Source organism: Macrotis lagotis, chromosome 3 (assembly GCF_037893015.1).
Source record: "Macrotis lagotis isolate mMagLag1 chromosome 3, bilby.v1.9.chrom.fasta, whole genome shotgun sequence".
Classification (NCBI taxonomy): Eukaryota; Metazoa; Chordata; class Mammalia; order Peramelemorphia; family Peramelidae; genus Macrotis; species Macrotis lagotis.
The window spans coordinates 222,997,335-223,015,695 of NC_133660.1; the positions used below are offsets into that span (position 1 = coordinate 222,997,335).

At 35.2% G+C, this 18,361-nt stretch overlaps 1 protein-coding gene across 6 annotated transcripts in view; it reads right to left on the minus strand.

Moving 5' to 3' along the window:
• NSD2 (nuclear receptor binding SET domain protein 2) overlaps positions 1 to 18,361 on the minus strand; it is a 123,009-nt gene that overhangs the window by 65,411 nt on the left and 39,237 nt on the right. For all 6 annotated transcript variants that reach the window (XM_074229937.1, XM_074229936.1, XM_074229934.1 and 3 more), the window contains exons 3-5: positions 17,528 to 17,690; positions 9,325 to 9,491; positions 6,338 to 6,817 (exon numbers count right to left, since the gene is read on the minus strand). In XM_074229937.1, coding sequence (XP_074086038.1) covers positions 6,338 to 6,817; positions 9,325 to 9,491; positions 17,528 to 17,690 — 810 coding nt within the window. The remainder of the gene's footprint in view (positions 1 to 6,337; positions 6,818 to 9,324; positions 9,492 to 17,527; positions 17,691 to 18,361) is intronic.

The window sequence follows — 18,361 nt, forward strand, 5'->3', positions numbered from 1 at the left end:
TAGCACGCTTTTTTTTAAACTTTATTTTTCTTAAGGTTACTTGGGGGAGGGGGGTTCTTTCATAATATGACTATAATATAAATGTTTTACGTGCCTTTACCTTTATAACCTAAATCAAATTTTTTGCTTTCTCAACAACAGGGGTGGGGCAGAAGGAAGGGAGAGAATTTGGAACTCAAAAGTTTTTAAAATAAACATTAAAAATTGTTTTACATATAATTGAGGAAAAATAAAATAAATTTATATTAATCAGGGGATGAAGGAGGTTCTTATTGCTGTTGTTTTAATTTCTAAGGAATTATGTATAATTTTACATACACACACACACACACACACACACACACACACACACAGAGGCAGACAGAGACAGAGACAGAGAGAGAGAGACAGAGGAAAGACAAGGTGCTCACTGGAGTGGTCTACCATCTTATTTACCTACAAACTTGGTGACTTCCATTTTTTCAGTTCACTTCTCATATACTTGAGAGGTTACTTAGATACTTAACAGAACAAGTTCACAAGTAATTTTATGAAAATATTTTCCTTTTTGTGGATATAAACAACACAATTACACCTTTCATTTTTTTGTGGGTTTTTTTGCAAGGCAGTGGGGGTTAAGTGGCTTGCCCAAGGCACAGCTAGGTCATTATTAAGTATCTATGGGACCGGATTTGAACCCAGGTACTCCTGACTCCAGGACCAGTGCTCTATTCACTGCGCCACCTAGCTGCCCCCACCTTTCATTTTTTTTCTCTATTGCATGCACCACACGCATCATGAATGTTAACCTAAGATGCTGAGGAGTAACAGTATTGTGTTTGACACTTAAGGCAGAGCTTCATACTAAGAAATCAAATATTAATTAGCACAATAGTGGTCTTATACTCTTTATTTCTGTCAATTGAATGATGGCAAATGCATGATTTACCACACTTTTCTTGAATAATTCCAAAATGAAATGAATGACTGGACCACTTCACTGCTCCAACACTGCATCAGTGTGTGCCTGTCTCAAGACCCTCCTACATTTATCATTCCTATTGTTTGTCATCTTTGCCAATTTTCACAGTATGAATTTTGTATTAATTTACACTTCACTGTCAGTCATTTGGAATATGTTTTTATGTGATCATTTTAAGTTTGAAAAACTTTTGGAATGGCTCTTGGTATATCAATTCTCTATACGTTTGCTATCAGACTAATATTTTGATGCAAATTTTTCCTTAATTCCATCTTTTCATTTGCTTTTCACTGATTTTATTCAAACAAAAGATTTTTAATTTTTAAAATTTAATTTTAAAATAATTATTTCTTGTATCCCTGGTTTAGTTAAAAATCCTTCTTAGCAATAACTTTGAAAAGTAGTTCATTACGTATTCTAACTTTTCATAATGTAATCTATCACATTCAGGTCACATTCATTTTTAAGTTTATCGTAGCAGAAAGTCTCAGATATTGGTTTAAATTCATTCAGTTTCTGCTAAATTGCCTTTCAGTTTTCTCAACATTCTTATCCAAAAAGGAAGTACATCTCCCAATTAATTTTACTCTTGGTTTATCAGATTCCTGGCTACTTTTATTGCTTAACATAATAAAAACATTCTCCGCGAAAACAGACAGGACATGTTCAACAATGTATAGTTTTCTTTTGGCACAAGAACAATTAAAAACAACAAATAATATATGATAAAATAAACACTATATGGCAGCATGCCCAAACACTCCCAGGCCCAGACAATACCCAGACTCGACAGAGACTATCTCACCCTATTACTTCTAAGAAAGTCACAATTTGGTCTTTTGGTGTGCTAGGTATTCCTCAGAGTGTGTAAAAGAAAGCTAGAAACATAGCACTGTTCTCAAATGATGCACTCTTGGAGAGTTGATTATTAGTTGAAAACTCAAAAAGAGTAGTCTAGCCCCTGGATATGCTTACTCAGAGAAAGGCATGGTTTTGGGTTACTGAATACCGCTATCTCTATTGAACTTACCACTTGTAGAACAGAATTGTATAAATAGAATAAAGCAGACTGGGGGGGGGGGGGGTGTATGCACAGAATTGCGTCTGGCTTGGTATTTTGCCTATTACAACCCCAAATTCTGTCTCTGATCTTGATCTTCATATTTCCTCCCTAGTTAACAGCTCTACACCAATGTTGCTTTGTCTCACCACTTCCAAAATTCCACAATATAACTCTCTACTAGCAATCAAAACCCATATGCCTACACACAATACAGAAGTGAGAGGGGCACGATATTTTGATTTAGAGAATATCATATCAAGCTCTTCATAAGAAAAAAAATTCTGCATCTAAAACATTTGGTAATGCATCAGATGCTACTAGTTTTGTGTGACCTTTATGCAAATATTTGTGAAGAGCACAGAACTGGAAGATGACCAAATGTTCCATGAAATAATGTTTTTTCTTGCCTTTGGACTTAAGACAAAACCAATTTCTTATGCTCTTTATGGAGAACCTGTGAACCATTTTCCCATTCAGTTGCAATACTGACATTATCCATTTCTTCTAGCAGCATGTGCTCCTGTTTATCATTAGACAGATGACACAGAATAACTACAGCTTAAGCTAATGTTATATTTTATATCTTTTTTGCCTACTATTTCTGCATAAACTAAAGAGGCCTCACAGAACTAAGAATCATCTAAATTTTTTCTATTTACAAAATGTTATATGATTAAATATCAATGAATTAACTGATAATTAGTAGTAAATGAATTATCAAATGGTCACTCTATTAGTAATGATTATCCTCATATTTAGATTTTCTTCACCTTTCTGAGGACAAAACTTGCTATTACCTAGTAATTTAGACTATTTCACCTCAAGAGAAACAATAACTGAAAAGGAGTACAATATCCAACAATTCAAACTACTCTAAACTAACCAAAAATTCAATTTATCTGACCTATTGATCAAACAACTACTTAATACCAGCAATATAACTTAGGGTCCACAAGAGGAATATGATTTGTAAAGCTGGTCAATTACCCATGTTTATTACACTTAAGATTAGAAAAGATCATCTTTTTTGGATGAACATTAACTGTATTACAACTTTATAATGACAAAGAAGAATAATGGTTAGCTTAATGAAATATCCAGAAGGCAAATTCTAGTAAATTTTGCATGGAAAAATTATTGAAAAGTAGGCTAATATTTGGTGCTAAAATTTCAAATATGCAAAGCATCATCATTTTAAAGAGATTAAGTTTAGGGGCTGCTAGGTGGCGCAGTGGATACAGCACTGGCCCTGGAGTCAGGAGTACCTGAGTTCAAATCCAGCCTCAGACACTTAATAATTACCTAGCTGTGGCCTTGGGCAAGCCACTTAACCCCATTTGCCTTGCAAAAACTAAAGAAATAAAGATATCAAGTTTAATAAGCATTTATATGAGGCATTGAATAAGGATGTTGAGCATACTACAGTCAAAAAGACCCAAGTTAAATAAAATCTGGTCTCAAAAGCTTACTAGCTATATGATCCTAGAAAAGTTACTTGACTATCCTGGAGGCAGTTAGGCAGCTTTAAACCCGTTTGCTTCAGTTTCCTCATTTTGAAAATGAGCTGAAGATAGAAACAGCAAATCTTTACCAAGAAAACCCCAAATGGACAAATTTACATATTGGTCTTTGCCTTTGTAAAACATTTAATTGATTCAGATGACATCAAAGATTTAGAGCCGGAAGAATGAGAGAATATCTAGTCTAATTCTCCTTATTTTACAGATTAGGAAATTGACACAGAGGTGGAGCAGCTCACCAATCAAGGTCATAAAAATATTAAAGCAAGCAGAAATACATGAATTCAAGGCTTGTGACATAAAATTCAATACTGTCCACTATACAGTATTGCTTTTCTCATTTTAACTATTTCCCTCTTGGTTTTTTTCCTTAGGGCTTATAAATATCAAATTAAAATACTATACTTAGCTCAAAAAAAAGCCCAAATATACACCTTTACAACATCATTTTCTTTTTTAAGTTTTTGCAAGGCAGTGGGGTTAAGTGGCTTGCCCAAGGCCACACAGCTAGATAATTATGTGTCTGAGGCTGGATTTGAACTCAGGTACTCCTGACTCCAGGCCAGTGCTCTATCCACTGCACCACCTAGCCGCCTGTTAAAATACTAGGCTGAATCAGCCTTGTACTACTTTTTATTTATTTTTTATTTTTTTTCAGGTTGTTTGTTTCTTGCAAGGCAAATGGGGTTAAGTGGCTTGCCCAAGGCCACACAGCTAGGTAATTATTAAGTGTCTGAGACCAGATTCGAGCCCAGGTACTCCTGACTCCAAGGCAGGTGCTTTATCCACTACGCCACTTAGCCGCCCCCTTGTACTATTTTTTAAAAACTTTTTGTTTAAATGTGTTCTTCAAATTTTTAATGGAATTTTGATATACTACAGCACTGATATATATTTGGTCATCCACCACTTTGTTGGTGGTGTTTGTTTACTTCATTTCCAGTTCTTTTTAATTTTAAATAAGGTTATGTTTATTTATAAATATATATCTATATGGACATAGATTTAAATCAAATCTCTATTCTGATGACAATATTTTTAATGTATACTTGCAAAAATATAATCACTTAGCCATAAGATATGATTTTTGACTTAATTTTTCAAATTTTTTTTTAAAAAATGTGTAGGACATATTTATCCAATGTTGATTTTATGCTGTATTTAATAGTCTTATTGGTTCCAGTTTTAGATGTTTTTATCTTACACATTTATTGTAATTAATCCTGCCCAAACTTAGGGTTTTTCTTGATTATATTTTTGGGAAAGACTTTTAATGTAATTAATTCTAAGATGATTTAAAATCTATCCTTCGGGGCGGCTAGGTGGCGTAGTGGACAAAGCACTGGCCCTTGAGTCAGGAGTACCTGGTTTCGAATCCGGCCTCAGACACTTAATAATTACCTAACTGTGTGGCCTTGGGCAAGCCACTTAATCCCATTTGCCTTGCGAAAACCTAAAAAAATAAAATATAAAAAATAAAATAAAATCTATCCTTCACAAGGGTAATAATTTATTCCCTTTTCCCCTCCAATTGTTTAATGATTCATTTCCATTTGTTTAATTCTATAATCCAGAAAGAGTAGGTCAAAAGAACCAAGATAATGCCTCAAGGTTATTTGATTTAGGACATGATTTGATTTATAATATTTTCTCCATAGTACAATGAGACTTAAGAAAAGTATACCTTTCTAATACCTTTCTTTCCAGTTAATGTACTCTGCCCTTTAGTTAAAAAGGCCTAATTTTAGTCCTTTAACCACATATTGCACTTTCCCGCCTCCCTACTACTCTGACTTGGGAACATCTTTCTACATCTCTATGTACTATAAAATAATTCCCTTTTTTCATGGTTCAACTCAAATGTTATCTCCACTAATACTAGAAATAAACTTTCCGTCTAGTAAACTCAAGAGTGCCTTATTCATATAAATTATTCAATTACCTGTAATACCACTCCCAAAAGGAACAATATTGAGCTATAAGTCCTATCACCCATACTACATAATTCATTATGGGAAGATGTAAACTGCATCTTGAAAAACTCTGTATCTTCCCTGTGCTTAAAATAGTTAAGCGATTGATAAAACTGAGTGTGGAATGCAAGAAAAAAAAAATAGTGAAATTCCAATGGTACTTTATTTTATTTTTTTAGATTTTCGCAAGGCAATGGAGCTAAGTGGCTTGCCCAAGGCCACACAGCTAGGTAAATATTAAGTGTCTGAGACCGGATTCGAATTCAGGTACTCCTGACTCCAGGGCCAGTGCTTTATCCACTGCGCCACCTAGCTGCCCCACAGTGGTACTTTAAATACAGACAATGTTACCATTAAAGCCTTCATGAAAAAAATAAGAGTTCTTGACATTAATATATCCCATTTATTTACTAGAAACAATACTACATTAGAAATTTTAAAATACTACTGTACTTTGGTGGAGAAACCTCGACACCTATCTGAATGTGAGCAGGTTCTACCCAGGAAGTAACTCCCCCACTCTCATTTCTCTCATCTTGCCTCACAAAAACAATTTGATAAACATGCAAGGAGAAAAGAAATAACTATGTATTTTTACCCAAAGGCTAACATTTTTAAACATTCAAACTATAAAAATATTCCAATTTTGATGATTCTTATCACTAAATGATAAAATTTATCTAAAAATAATCTGATGCTTTTTTGGTTGGAAATGTTCTAATATAGATGATGTAATACCTGGTAGTTTTACAAATTCAAAGAACTAAAAATTAGTTTTATATATTTATTATATTACTTATAAATTCAGTAGGATACAAACCTCATCTCTGTGCTTCTGACAGAAGACCAAAAACTGAGACCCTGAATCTCCCTTTCTGCTTCGTGGAGTAGATGCTGCAGCCTTCTTTCTACCAACAGGAGAGCCCAATCCTCTTTTTGAATCTGCTTGTTCAGCTGCCCTTTGAGGAGTAATGTTTTTAGTCCCTGAATCACTTTCTTGGTTATCAGTACAAGTTGGCAATTTTGATCTCCTCCTCCTCTTGATAGGGATACCTAATTCTTTATGCTTTGGATTTTGAGCAGTTTCTTCACTCACGTCTGAAGATTCATCTACTTCTAACGGATCCACAGCAATACCAGCTTCCTTAGCTACTTGAGGATTAAGATGAAGTCGGTCCCTAACATAGACGAAAGTAAACTTGGCTTTCCGCTCTTCTACTGTCATACTCACTGCTTCTTTTGCTTGAATAATACCCATTTCCCATTGGGATCTCAATTTCCCTGAAATAGGCTTCAACAACTGAAAAAAAAGAAGTGATAAACTTTTAGAAACATAAAATTATATATATTAAGGAAATACAAGTTTCGTTAGGAGCAATGAACTACTAGCCAAACATCTGAATTGATTCTTCAAAGCTGAGAACTGAATCTCCAATTTGTCAGAGTTTTCTAATTTCCCCCAAATTAAATTTAAGCTTATTTGTACATATGAGGAAAAAAAATTCCAAAATATTATTTACTTATCTTGGGCATTATAGAGTTTATGAGATTTTTTAAAAGTATAAATAATTGGGGCGGCTAGGTGGTGCAGTGGTAGAGCACCAGCCCTGGAGTCAGGAGTACCTAAGTTCAAATCTGGCCCCAGACACTTAATAATTACCTAGCTGTGTGGCCTTAGGCAAGCCACTTAACCCCATTGCCTTGCAAAACTCTAAAAAAAGAAAAAAAAAAAGTATAAATAATTAAATTTAGCCATATTTTAGCAAAACACTGTATTATTAGTAAAACAATGTATAATTTTTTAAAGGAAAACATACCATAAACTATCCCCCAAGATACAATTCAGACAACTGTTAATTCTACAAGATTAAAATACTTCAAAGGTATTAATTATAGCAATACTTCAAGAATCTGTACTTTCATTGTATACTGGTTTTTAAGAGATGTTAAAAATGAAAATTTAATTTCTTTGAAACCAGTCTGGTGATAAGCTTCTCCAAATTGGCAAGACAAGTTATCTGACCACAGACAAGTGATATATCACCAGGCCTAGAATCCCAAGACCCTTCAAAAGAGCATGTGCTCCAGATAAAATTACTTACTGTTTTAGAGAGGAAGCGAGAAGAAGAAAAAAAGAGAGAAGGTGGGAGAAAATTTGGAATACAAAATTTTATGAAAAAGTTAAAGATCGTCTGTTATTGAAAAAAAATTCTATTGACAAGAAAGGGGAAAAAAAAAGAGCATCTTTTCCATTGCCAACGGCTTCTAAAACCCAAGGCAGCAGAAAAGGCTTTTTGTGGGACTTCACAAAAATGATTTTTAAAAATTCTCTTCTAGATCAAGGACTAGTCTACCTGTCAGATCTATGGAAAGGGGAACAGTTTATGACTAAGGAAGAGTTGGAGAACATCACTAAAAACCAATTAGATGATTTCGATTACATTAAATTAAAAAGCTTTTGCACAGATAAAACCAATGTAATCAAGATCAAAAGAAAAGTAGTAAATTGGGAAACGATCTTTACAATTAATGATTCTGACAAAGGACTCATTTCTAAAATATACAGAGAACTGAGTCATATTTTTTAAAACAAAAAGCCATTCCCCAATTGACAAATGGTCAAAGGATATGCAAAGGCAATTTACAGATGAGGAGATCAAAGCAATCCATAGCCATATGAAAAAATGCTCTAAATCATTAATTATTAGAGAAATGCAAATTAAAGCTTCTCTGAGGTACCACCTCACACCTCTCAGATTGGCCAGTATGACCAGGAAGGATAATGATCATTGTTGGAAGGGTTGTAGGAAATCTTGGACACTATTACACTGCCGGTGAAGCTGTGAACTCATCCAACCCTTCTGGAGAGCTATTTGGAACTATGCCCAAAGGGCAACAAAAATGTGCATACCCTTTGACCCAGCAATACCACTACTGGGTCTATACCCTGAAGAGATGAGGAAAAAGGGTAAAAATATTACTTGTACAAAAATATTTATAGCAGCCCTGTTTGTGGTGGCAAAGAATTGGAAATCCAGTAAATGTCCTTCATTTGGGGAATGGCTTAGCAAACTGTGGTATATGTATGTCATGGAACACTATTGTTCTATTAGAAACCAGGAGGAACGGGATTTCAGGGAAACCTGGAGGGATTTGCATGAACTGATGCTGAGTGAGATGAGCAGAACCAGAAAAACACTGTACACCCTAACAGCAACATGGGAGTAATGTTCAACCTTGAAGGACTTGCTCATTCCATCAGTGCAACAATCGGGAACAATTTTGGGCTGTCTGCAAAGCAGAGTACCATCTGTATCCAGATAAGGAGCTGTGGAGTTTGAACAAAGTACAAGGACTATTCCCTTTAATTTGGGAAGAAAAAAAAAAAAACACATATCTTATTGTCTGATCTGGTTACCTCTGAAAATTCTGTTCTCTTTAAGGATATGATTTCTCTCTCATCACACCCAATTTGGATCAAGGTACAACATGGAAACAAAGTAAAGACTGACGGAGTGCTATCTGTGGGGTGGGGTAGGGGGAGGGAAGCAAGATTGGGAGAAAATTGTAAAACTCAAATAATATCTTTAATAAAAAAAAAAATTCTCTTCTAGGGGTGGCTAGGTGGCACAGTGGATAAAGCACCGGCCCTGGAGTCAGGAGTACCTGGGTTCAAATCCAGTCTCAGACACTTAATAATTACCTAGCTGTGTGGCCTTGGGCAAGCCACTTAACCCCATTGCCTTGCAAAAATCTAAAAAAAAAATATATTCTCTTCTAAGAAAAGTTTTTACTGACATTGATTACCTTGATTTTCTCAGCTTTTGTGGGTGCCTGTTTTGCACTTTCCTGGCATAATTTTTCAAATTGCTCTTCTCCTTCAAATGATACAAGGCTCTTCTCAAATATCCAAGCTCTTTCTGGAGCATCACCAAAGAACTGTACATGATACTGACGAGCACTCTTTTTCTGTCCTAATTTCACAAAGAAAATAAATGTGCATTTAAAAAGAAAATTGATGTTGTAAGGAAACTGGGAAAATATATCTAATTGTTTTTGCATTATATGAGTAGAAAAAACCATCAAATTGCCTTATATTTATTAACAAATTCTGTTCTCATCAAAAGGCTATACAACTGATCATTTATTATTTCCCAAAGCAGAAGTAAATGGAAAAACTCCACTGAGGATTTTAAAAAGGATAAAATGCTCAGAAATGATTGAATTGTAAAAGATAATTTTTAACAAGCAAAGTTTTGACTTCAATTGCTGACTAGAATTAAACCAGTTTTACTGGGAGGAATTAGACCAATCTTTATAACTTTTGAAGGTTATTTATTTAGATACCTACAATATGCAAATTTTCATAGGTCTTTTGAGGAATTCATAAAGGGAGATAAGGAATCCAACCAAGGTTGGATTAGATTAATACTGTTTTATCAGTACACTATCTAATAGTGTGTTTAGAGGGACAAAAGCTGCCATCTGAAAATAAAATACTGAAGGAAATAATCAAATGCTGATTATTAGCCAGAGATTTGAAATGAAGATTCAAGAATGTTCAACAGTTTAAACAACAAATCTCCTGTTCTTAGAAAGATGCCACAAACCAAATTGAATGAGGCTTAATCAATAACGATCCAAAAGATTTAGAGTACTATGAACAAATGGGAGTTTTCTCTCAAGAGAATATGAATAATTCCCTAAGACCATGAAGGGTATAGGAAGATAGATAAAGTATTCAACAATAGAATTGTGACACTCTCTAATTCAACACAGAGCTCAGCATTGAGGATACAATTAAAAACAGTCAATTGCCCTAAAAAAGTTTATAACCTACTAGGGGATTCAATATGATTGACAAACGAATTCAATATAATCTGAGGAGGAAAAGAGCATTAACAACTTCAGAAATCGTGAAAAGATTCCTAAGAGGACATAAATTGAAACTTAAATGAAAGATTCTAGGAGGTAGAATTCTCAGAAGTAAAAACGAATGCATTTCCAGGCACTTGGGGAAGAGCCTATACAAAATAATGGAGATAAGTGATGGCAAGGCAACTTTTAAGTAGACTGAAGATGGATTAAAAGGAACTTTATTTCTTTTTTTTTAGGATTTTTTGCAAGGCAAATGGGGTTAAGTGGTTTGCCCAAGACCACATAGCTAGGTAATTATTAAGTGTCTGAGGCTGGATTTGAACTCAGGTACTCCTGACTTCAGGGCCAGTGGTCTATCCACTGCGCCACCTAGCCACCCCTATAAGGAACTTTAAATGCCAACCTGAGAGGTTTCCTTTTTATTTCTAAAGGTAATAGGGAAATGCCAAAGATTCTTGAGCATGGGGATGACAGTCAGATCTGTGTTATATGAAAGATTATTTTGGCAGTTGCGCAGAAGATGAATTGGCAAAGAAGAAGCTGAAAGCAGGGAGAACATTTAGGGGACTATTACAAAGAGACTTAAATGAAGATTGATGAAACTGTGAACAGAAAAAAGGGGATAATGAATGAATGTTCAGAAAAGGAAGAAAAAGGCTTTGGCAACTGACTGAATATGGGGAGGTGAAGGAGTCAGAAAAATTAAAGACAATGTATCATACATTATGTACTGGATTACAGAAAGAATGGTATTTGAAGAGAAATCGATAAATTGGAAGAAGGCTACTTTGTGAGTAGAAGATTATGAAGAGAATGGCAGCATCTTAGAAGAGAGGAGAATACTCCGTGTAGTTCAATTTTAGTAAAGAGCAATTCAGATAGAATCAAAATTTTAACTTCTTAAAAGGATCAATTCATATATCCTATGGGAAAGTCTAGCATAACAGAATACCAACCATCAAATATACCATACAGCTGACTGGAGAGTATGAGCAGGAAAAAAATAGCTTTCACAAAAAAGAAAATTACTCAAGTGAGAAGAGGCAAGCCTACAGATAATAAACTATAAGATAAACCATCTAAAAACAAACATCATTAGGTTCATATTGTCTCTGCTTAACTTGAAATGTCTTTCCATTTTATTTCCTTTTGGTTTTTTTGCCCCAAGGCCCAGCATACATTCCACTTCCTTAGACCATTCCCTGACTATCTCTTCCTTCAACAAGATTCTGTAGCAATCATTTAATAATATAAAACCAACTGATACATTTTTAGCACTAGGACTTCAATTCTTAGGTTTGATCCATAGCACCTAGCATAACGCTATAACTGATGTTATTTTTTATTTTTTATCCCTTATATTTACAAGTGAAAAAGAACCAATAATCAGGCCAAAAAAATTAATAAATAAAAGAGAGGGAGCTAGCCATAGAATTGCTAGAATTACCTGATATTCCTGGTGACAAATAATAAAGAAGGCAACATTTAAAGGACAAGGGCTGGATGCACCAGCAGAGCAAAAGGGAATTTCAGGAACTCATGGGAATGAAGAGTTATTTTGGCAGGGCTGTACGGTAAACAGATTGCATTTCTTTAGAAAACTTGCAGCAAACGTGAAAGTGTTTTAAAATATCTAAAAACATAAAAATAAAATGAAACAATTCTTAGGTTTCATCCTACTACTCAAACTGAACACTTTTGGTAGAGCTATAATTTTTTTCCCAAAACAATCTGAAATTATGTTTACAACCTTTGAAGCCAAAATCCCAGTACTACTCATGTCAAAAAGGTACTACATATATGAAACAGTCATGGTTGTACTCTTCTGTAGTAGAAGAAGCCTCTTGTTACCCCCAAAATTGGAAATTCTCATCAATAGGACTATGGTAAAACAAATTGTGGCATAGGAATATTATAGAATATTTTTATACCCAATGGACAATAAATATGAAGATAGAAGAGAAATGTTGGAAAGCTTATATGAGCTGATACAGAGAGAAAAGAGCACAACTAGGAGAAAAATGTACATAATTTACAATAACAAAAATGAAAATAAATTTAAAAGACATCAAAACTTGCATCAGATGCAATCACCAATATTTCAGGATGACTGATATTAAAAAATGCTTCCTTCAAGAGAGGTTAAACTAATATAAGAAAGCAGTCGATTACAGTCATGAGCTGGTCTTGCTCAAATGCTTTTGTGGAGTTATGGGCAGTGATGGTACTATAAAAATAAACCCCAATGCATTAATAAAACAAGAGAAACTTGGGACCAAAGTAGTGGAACTAAACCTTAAGAGTGGCTTTTAAAGTATGTGGTTTAAAGTAGGAATTTTCCTTTTCTTCTTTCCCAATTTCTTTCCTCATTCTATTTCACTGCTTTTTTATTTCTCTGTTATCCTCTTCTTCCCCAGAAAAAATAAAAGCTAGTTTAAAAATCAAAGACTTAAAAAAAATCTATTTTGGAGAAAGAAAATTTGATACTCTTCTTTGAATTACATCATTTAATTTCATAGTTTCTGGCATATACTAGGGGTTTAGTAAAAGCCTGAAGTCAAGAAAACGCCTCTTCATGAGACTAAAGGCAGTTTCAAACACTTCTTAGCTGTGTGACCCAAAACAAGTCACTTTACCCTGCTTGCCTCAGTTTTCTCATCTATAAAATGAGAAGGAGAAGGAAATGGCAAACTACTCCAGTGTCTCTGCCAAGAAAATCTCAAATGGGGACACAAATAGTTGGACATGACTGAAATGACCAATACCACTAACAGATGCTTGTTGTCTGATTGCCAGCTTCCATCTCCATTAACAGATGAAAAAAGAGACCAGAGTTAGTTATTAAAGGTTTGGTAAGTGTTAATGACTAAAAACAGGACTAGAACTTAGGTTCTAATCTATTCCTCTTTTCTTTCAATCTGCAAGAAATTCATCAATTTGATTTGTTTTTTGATCTTTACATGATTCTTTGCTGAAAAAAATCAATAGATTTCAATAGAAAAGATGTTTCCCTGCCTTGGGCAAATTTTATAAAATTTATAAAAGTCATATCTAAGAGTGTTCATAAGTCCTGATAGCTGATTTTACCTTTCTGCAAAAAAATAAGTGAAACATTCAAGGCTTTTAAAAATTGCAATCTGGAAAAGGTTTTATGGATACATCATGCAATAATGAAAAACTTTTTTTTTTAAGAGACAGATGAGCAGAACCACAACTTGTTTTTAGGCAGTATGCTCAATTATACTGTAGCTAAAGGATCAAAAGGAAGCCTAGATTAAACTCCTTTGATCCTCCAAATCACCCAAAAGTTTCAAGGATAAGTCACTAAAAACATTTTTTGAGCACCCATGTATAAATCACTATACTGTTACTGTAAATACTACCTCTCCCCCACCAAGACATAGCCCCCAAGTTTATAATCAAATTGAAAGAAACATTATATATGTGTGTGTGTGTGTGTGTGTGTGTGTGTATGTAAAGAAAATCAACTTAAGCAATTACTGAGAAATTTATGACCATAAACAAAATAATACGGAATGAAGATACAAAATATAGTTAAAGTAACCATCAAGAAATGTTTCCAAGAGCCAAGATGGCAGCAGGAGAAGAGCCTCTCTTAGGTGCTCTCTCCAAAATATTTCAAAAACCTTAAAATTGGGGTGGCTAGGTGGCGCAGTGGATAAAGCACCGGCCCTGGAGTCAGGAGTACCTGGGTTCAAATCTGGCCTCAGATACTTAATAATTACCTAGCTGTGTGGCCTTGGGCAAGCCACTTAACTCTATTTGCCTTGCAAAAAAAAAAAAAAAAAACCTTAAAATTATGACTCTAACTAAATTTTTGAGAGAGAGAACCCACAGAAAGATCCAGGTGAGGCAATTCTCCAGTCCAAGGTAACCTGGAAAATAGTAGGAAAACTGTTTTCCATAGGGTTGGAGTGGCAGGACCATGCCAGAATAAAGGAACTTCAGTCTCCCAGGATCAGTGCCAGGGTGCCTGGAAGTGGCGGCTCCCAGCAGCAGAAGCAGTTTCCTGACCTGCAGCCCAGGGAGCACCAAGCACAACTTGGAAGATCAGCAGGAAGAACTCTTACAGAGAGAGAGCGCAAAGCCCAGACCAGATCCTAGGAAACAGAAGCAGGCCCGAGAAGCCACCCAGCAGGAGCCTCCAGGCACCTGCACCCTGTGTGCTCAGTCCACTGAAGGTAAAGGGAGTAAAGGGAGACTGCCCAGGTCTGCCTTCTGTCCCCGGAACAGGACTCCAAAGCTTTGGTCACATTCAGACCCTAGACGCAGTCTAGGCCCCCCAATAGACCAGGGACTCCCCCCTCACAGCCCTGTGGCAGAGGGATGAGCTAGTCATTCATAGACCAGGAGATTAGTCAGAGCCTTACACATGGAGGTCCTTGGGGGGGGGGGGGGTCCCAATAATACTCAAAAGCTCAGGAAGCACCCCCCAAAACCAGACACAGGCTGGGAAAATGAGTAAACAGAGAAAAAAAGGAACCTGACCATAGACAAATTACTTTGGTCCCATGGAGGACCAAAATACTCAATCTGAAGATGAGAAAGTCCAAGTTTCTAAAGACTCCAAGAAATAAAGAAGTTGGGCTCAGACTATGACAGAGCTCAAAAAAAGATTTTGAAAATCAAGTAAGGGAGATAGAAAAATTGGGAAAAGAAATGAGAGATGAAGGAAAAACATGAAAACAAAGTCAGCAGCTTAGTCAAGGAGATCTAAAAAAATACTGAAGAAAATAACACGTTAAAAACCAACTTAGGTCAAATGGATAAAACAGTTCAAAAAGTTATTGAGAGGGGGTGGTTAGGTGGCGCAGTGGATAGAGCACTGGCCCTGGAGTCAAAGAGTACCTGAGTTCAAATCTGGCCTCAGATACTTAATAATTACCTAGCTGTGTGGCCTTGGGCAAGCCACTTAACCCCATTGCCTTGCAAAACAACTAAAAAAAATTAAAAATTAAATTATTATTAAATTATTGAGAATGCTTTAAAAAGCAGGATTGGCCAGATGGAAAAGGAGATAAGAAAGCTCTCTAAGGAAAATAAATCCTTCAGATATAGAATGGAGCTAAGGAAACTGATGGACTTTGTGAGAAACCAAGACACAATAGTTCAACACCAAAAGAATAAAAAATTAAAAGAAAATGTGTAATATCTCATTGAAAAAACAACTGATCTGATAAACAGATTCAGGAAAGATAATTTAAAAATTATTGGGCTAGATTTTTCTCTCATCACGCTCAATTTGGATCAGTGTACAACATGGAAACAAAGTAAAGACTGACAGATTGCTTTCTGTGGGGGGGGGGAAGTAAGATTGGGGGGAAATTGTAAAACTCAAATAATATCGTTAATAAAAAAAATTTTTTAAATTATTGAGCTATCTGAAAGTCAGGATCAGTAAAACAGCCTTGACCTCATTTTTAAAGAATTTCTACAGGAAAATTGCCCTAATATACAAGAGGGAAAAATAGAAATTGAGAGAATCCAACAATCTCCCCCAGAAAGAGATTCAAAAAAACCAACCCCTAGCAATATTATGGCCAAGTTCCAAAACTTCCAAATCAAAGGGAAAGTATTACAAGCAGCCAGAAGGACACAATTCAAATATCATGGAGCTGCAGTCAGTATAACATTGGACTTAAGGGCTCATAAGGCTTGGAATATGATATTCCGGAAGGCAAAAGAGCTTGGAATGCAACCAAGAATCAACTGAACATCCTCTTCCAGGGGGAAAAAATGGACTTTCAATGAAACAGGGGAAGTTCAAATGTTCCTGTTGAAATGACCAGAGCTGAACAGAAAGTTTGACCTTCAATACAAGACTCAGATGAAGCATAGAGAGGGCAGATGAGAAGAATAAATTATGAGGGACTTAATGATGATGAACTACATGATATTCCTGCATGGAAAGATGATACTGATAATACTCATATGAACCTTCTCATTTAATAGAGCAGGTATAAGGGACTTGTATAGATGAGATACAGGAGAGAGCTGAATTTGAAGATATTGTAAAAATGGTGTCAATGGATGAAAGGGAAATGTCTTGGGAGAAAGAGAAAGGATAGGTAGAACAGGCTAAGATATTTGATATAAAAGATATTTCATGTAGCTTTTTTAATGGTATGGAAGGAAGGTAGGCAAGTGGGAATGAGGGAGTTTTCATTCTCATCAGAAATGGCTCAGAGAGGAAAACAGCATACATACTCAATAGGGTACAGACATCTAGAAGAAAAAGGAGAAAAGGGGGATATGGGGAAAGAGGGGGATGTGGGTGATAAAGGAGAGGGCAGATCACAGGAGAGGATAGTCATTTCTTTTTTACTTTTTTCAAGGTACTGGGATTGGGTGGTGTATCTAGGTCACAGGGCTGGGTGGTTGCTGGGTCTCTGGGGTGGGATGTAGGCTTGAGGCCTCTTGGCCCCAGGGCCAGTGCTCTGTCTGCTGCGCCACTCAGCTGCCCCACAGCACATTTTTGAAGGGTGAAAGGAGAGAGAAAATATAATAGATGGTAATGGGGAGAAATGGATAGAGGGAATTATAATCAACAATAGCAACTGTGGAAATATATGGAAGCAACTTCTATGATGGATGTATGATAAAGAAAGTGATCTACCTCAAGACAGAGCTGATGGTATCAGAATACAGATTGAAATACATTTTTTTCTCTTTTTATTTTTCATGAGGTTTTATATTTTTGTGAGGGAGGTTTTGTGTTTACTCAAACAACAATATTTTAGTAATGTGTAAATAAATTAAAGAAAAAAATTTAAAAAAGAAATGTTTCCAAGAAACAATGAATATGATTTGGAAAAGTATGAAAATGAAAGGACAAGAGATAAGGTATAGAAACCGGTGAAACTTATTCTCTATTTTAAAGTTTTCCCAAAGTGTATTTGATGTAGATTACATTAAAATAAATTATCTATTTATAAACAATAGCATCGATCTGGCTCTAAGAAAAGGAAAAAACATTAATCTAAAAATTATACAGCAAAAAGAAGTTATAAAATACTTATGAAAACGCAAAAAGGAAAACAAAGATTCAGGAAAGAATGAATTAGAAAAGGGGGCAAAAACTCAATAAAAACAATCACCTATATACTCCTACCTTTTAGCTTGGTATAGCTGTGAAGAAGAGGATCTGCTGAAACCATACATGGCCACCAAGGATAACCTGAAACTTTTGACCATACCAAATCTCCAACATTGTACTTCAACAGATGATCTTTTTCTTTGTTGATGTTTGGATATGATTCTCTCTTAGTTAGTATCTTTAAACAAACAAATGAAAATGTATGAATCCTAAATCATCAAAAACTGTTAAAAAGTTTTCATTCACACAAATGTTTTCTGAGTCTTGTTTAATGGTTCTTCCTCATATCAAATGGCAGCTATTATCCACAGGGAAGTGAACCTGAACTTTTCTATTCATAATCTAATAGCAACCACACTTAAACTGCTCCCATCCCTTCCCATCTGAACTCCCAAATTGCCTACAAAAATCAGAGATAAATTTGTTCCATACTTTCCCACCCTCTTTGAAACAATCCTTAAAACTCATTAATTTATTAAACAATTTTTGAATATAATAAAACTTCACTAAAGTATCAAATAACATGAAATAAGTATAACAAAGTTGTCGTAATAGTTTTCAGGATAGCCAGTTCCACTCAGATTACTAAATTTTATACATATATATATATATATATATTATATGTATAGAATATATATATATATCTTCCATGATTTAACTACTTAAATAAGATATATCCCTTCATCTCATCTTTCTCAACAGTTCTTAACCTTCTCCTACTATGAATGTTTGTGCTTTTAAATACTAGAGAGGAAAAATATTCTAAGAATAATTACTGAATTCGCCAGGAAATCCAGATACTGAAATAAGTTAGAGGCCAATGGCCAAGAAAAGCAACTTCTATTTGTT